Source organism: Blastocystis sp. subtype 4, assembly GCF_000743755.1.
Source record: "Blastocystis sp. subtype 4 strain WR1 chromosome Unknown seqid_0538, whole genome shotgun sequence".
NCBI classification, from domain to species: domain Eukaryota; class Bigyra; order Opalinata; family Blastocystidae; genus Blastocystis; species Blastocystis sp. subtype 4.
The window spans coordinates 1-3,936 of record NW_014569009.1 but is presented as its reverse complement, the minus strand read 5'-3'; the positions used below and the strand labels follow the sequence as shown (position 1 = coordinate 3,936).

The 3,936-nt window shown below is 35.7% G+C and overlaps 2 protein-coding genes across 2 annotated transcripts; both read right to left on the bottom strand.

Annotated features, from left to right (window-relative positions):
* Positions 1–513: 513 nt before the first annotated feature.
* JH06_5596 (hypothetical protein) lies at positions 514–1,330 on the bottom strand (the record flags this gene model as incomplete). The annotated part of the gene is made up of 5 exons (XM_014669478.1): positions 514–614; positions 644–773; positions 801–859; positions 889–1,140; positions 1,171–1,330. 5 exons carry the CDS (start codon positions 1,328–1,330, stop codon positions 514–516), a joined length of 702 nt encoding a protein of 233 aa, XP_014524964.1.
* A 1,137-nt stretch (positions 1,331–2,467) lies between these two features.
* On the bottom strand, positions 2,468–3,015 carry JH06_5711 (hypothetical protein; the record flags this gene model as incomplete). Its single annotated transcript, XM_014669477.1, has 2 exons — positions 2,468–2,721; positions 2,946–3,015. The coding sequence occupies 2 exons, from the start codon at positions 3,013–3,015 to the stop codon at positions 2,468–2,470; spliced, it is 324 nt and encodes a 107-aa protein (XP_014524963.1).
* Between the last annotated feature and the right edge of the window lie 921 nt (positions 3,016–3,936).

Sequence of the window (3,936 nt, the reverse complement as noted above, 5' to 3'; positions counted from 1 at the left end):
AAGATTGGATAGATCGAATACACAATAATCAGAGAATGAATATCGTCCAATAATCAATTCTCTCAGACATCCACAGTTCTTCACATGAAACTCTCGATTTGATCTTTCAGCATAAGACTTTCTGCTCCTTGTGAATGAGTTCATTCCAATATGAATTGAAATCAATTCATTCAGTCCATTCGCTATGAACTCAATTGGTGAACCAAAAGAGTCATCTCCAATAGTGACGGATTTGAGATGAGAGAATGGAGACAGATTGAATGATAGAACAGTTGAATCCAATTGAGAATAATCCTCAAACCTCAGATTCTCAACTGATAATGGAATTGAACTGAGATCAATCACTTCACCTGTTGCTTTCACATAAACACTTTTGGATGATATGAACTGAGCAAGACTAGATGCATCTACATATCAATCAACAATCCAATCATCAACTATTCACTTCAAGAGTGTGAGTGTATTGGAAATGATTAGAACTGGATCCTTGGATAGTGAGAGGTGATCTAACATCTATTGTTTGATAGTTCCAAATGTGATACTTTCTAATGTTACAAATCCCATATTCCTAAATACATCATCACTAATGCTTAACATTGTCAAAGATGGTAGATCTGATGATTAGAACTGTTAACATACATACTCCTCATGATAAGAGTATTCTTATAGTAATAGGGAAATACATCAGTTGTCTTTGTAGAAGTCGAACCAACCAAGCAATAACTCCATAATCGTAACACCGTCAACTTAGGAAGATCTGATATGTTCAATTCCTATTATCACATACTTTCAAATACTACATATTCTGCATTACTGAAGACATAATATCCTAGATGGATAGTCTCCAATGATGGCAAGTCTACAATCCATCTCTTCCATCAGTCATACCTCTGAATACTGCATTACGAGCATATTGAAAACATCCATAACTATTAACACTGTAGCCTATTACAACAGATTTCAGTTGAGGTAACTCAGACAATTCAAATCCATTGTATCGACCAAACGACCAATATCCAATACTCAAACTCTTCAATTGTGGACAATTCACAATCTTCAACTCACTAACTTCCCATAATGAACCGTCACTCCCAAAACTCTTACCACCAATACTGACTGATTCAAGCCAATTGAGTCCCACTATCGACAATATCCGAACATACTGGAAACAGCTATTACCAATCACAACACTTCGAAGAAACTTGAATGAACTCAAATCAACAGCATATATGTTATTATCATTACATGAATTGTCAGTTACAGTCAGTGCAGTTACATACAAAGGAATACTCAAATATGAATTCCAATTATTCACTGTGTATCTAGTCATCAGTCAACACTCAATTCCTCACGAATGACTCAATGAACTCAGACTATTCTCACCAATAATCACTTCATTCAACAATTCATATTCAACACCTGTGATATTCACAATCTCATTCAGAGAGTTCTTTCCGATCACTAATGACTTCAAATGAACAAATCGACTCAGATCCAGAGAAGTGAAATTGACTTCATTACAACAATTGTCAGCAATTATCAACTTACTGATCACAGAAGGAGCATTCACAACACTCATCATATCATTCGCTTTATAAACCCATTCAGCGTCAGGATTATTAATCATTTCAATCAGACTTCTCTCTCCCACAATCAATGATTCCAGATGAATCAGACCTTCTGTCAACACACTCCTCACATGATTTAGACAATTCGAACCAATACGAATCGATCTCAGATTCACAAATCGACTCAGATCCAGACAAGTGAAGTTGACTTCATTACAACAATCACCAAATCACTCACCACATAAGGAATCAGATCAACAATCACACTATCTCGAATCACATAACTCCATCTCACAACACTTCCAACATCAATCTCAAACTCTCTCACATTCACAAGAGATCCACTTCCAATCTCCAATGATTCCAGATTCAACAATCCTCTTGCCATCACCTTTCTCACATTCATCAAAGCATTCGATCCAATCAATATCCTTCTTACATTCACAAATCGACTCAGATTCAACACTTCTTCTTCTTCACTCAACAATTCATTACAACTATCATCTCCTATCACCAACTTGCTCACAGCTATCGACATTTCATTCAATTCACTCATACTCCTCACAATCACCTTTCGAGATACAACAGAAGAGTAATCAATTGAGAATGACATTGCATTCAACAGACTATTCTCTTCAACATTGAATGCTTCCAATTCACCTAATCCTCGAGCTTCAACATGATTCACAGATTCAAGACAGTTCCATCCAATTGACACATTCCGAATACTCCTCCAATTACTCACATTCAATACACTCACACTCTCATCATTCCATCAAATGATAGAATCTTCACATCACTTGGAATATCACTCATCTCATTCTCATTTCTCACTTTGAATATCTGATTTGGAAGAATAGGATCCACAACAATGGTCACATTTGAACCAGGATTCTCATTCACATGACTTCGAATCGAGCAATCTCATTATCTGAATCATCTCCAATCGTGATACTCTTCAGATTCAATAGTGTATTGTTGCTCAGTTGAACAATCGACTTCCCTCCATCTCCAATTCCACTCAGGAACAACTCTTCTACTTCATTCAATGTGTTATTACTCAATACAATCTCTCGAACATTTGGAAGCATTCTCAATGTCATTGAAGTCGCTACAGGGAATGAATTCGATCCAATCACCATCTCCTCCAATCCTATCAAATCTGATTCATCATTCTCATCATTCATTCTCACTTTCTACTCTCAATGCTTTCACTCCACTGAACATCATTCCTTCATCATCCTCACTCAATCGACGTCCATTCATCCTATTCTCTCCTATACTCACTTCAATCAGTTTTCTACATTCTACACATCAATTCCAATCCATTCAATTCACCTGACAATTCAAACCGATTGAAATGACGAAATGATCCACTTCCAATATCAATTCGCTTCATATCATTCAGTTTCTTCATCACAAATCCAAGAGAATCCTCCTTATCCATATTCCCTTTGAAACAATCCTTTCCAATCTCCACTTCCTCAATTCCACATTCTTCATCCAATTCAAATACAGATCCATTTCCAAATGAATCATCTCCAATCTTCACTCTATTCAGATTCACATCTCCCATACTTGAGAATGATGAACATTCAATCAATGACTTCATTCCCACTTCAATACTCTCTAATCGACTCATATTCTTCATATTCAATTCCAACACATTCTTCAAAGCATTTGAACCAATTTCAACATTCTTCACATTCTCAAATCGACTCAAATCCAATTCTCTCAATTCATTACAACTGTTTCCTACTACTTTCAAACCACTAATCACACCAGGAATTGAAATCAATCGATCTGATGAATCAATCGATACATTCCATTCAACAACACTACTATCATCATCAATTCTCACATTCTGTAACATTCCTAATCGATTTGCTGTCACATTCACTACTTGATTCATTGATTCATGTCCAATCTCAATTCTTCTCACATTTGAAAACAAACTGAAATCAAATGAAGAGATTGAATTGAGAGTATTGGATCCAATATCAACTCTTTCTACTCCAGTCATACTCTCAAATCCCACATTCAGTTCATCCAATTCATTCAATCCATCCAATATCAAAGCAGTAGCATTATTCATTGATCTTGATCCAATCTCAATTCTTCTCACATTTGAAAACAAACTGAGATTGAATGAAGAGATTGAATTGAGAGAATTGGATCCAATACTCATAATCTCAACTCCATTCAGACTTCCACTTCCCACTCCAAATCGAATCAATTCATTCAATCCATTCATTGTGAGATTCTTTACATTCTTCAAAGCATTTGAACCAATCTCAACATTCTTCACATTCTCAAATCGACTCAAATCCAAATCAATCAAATCATTACAACTGTTATCATTCACAAT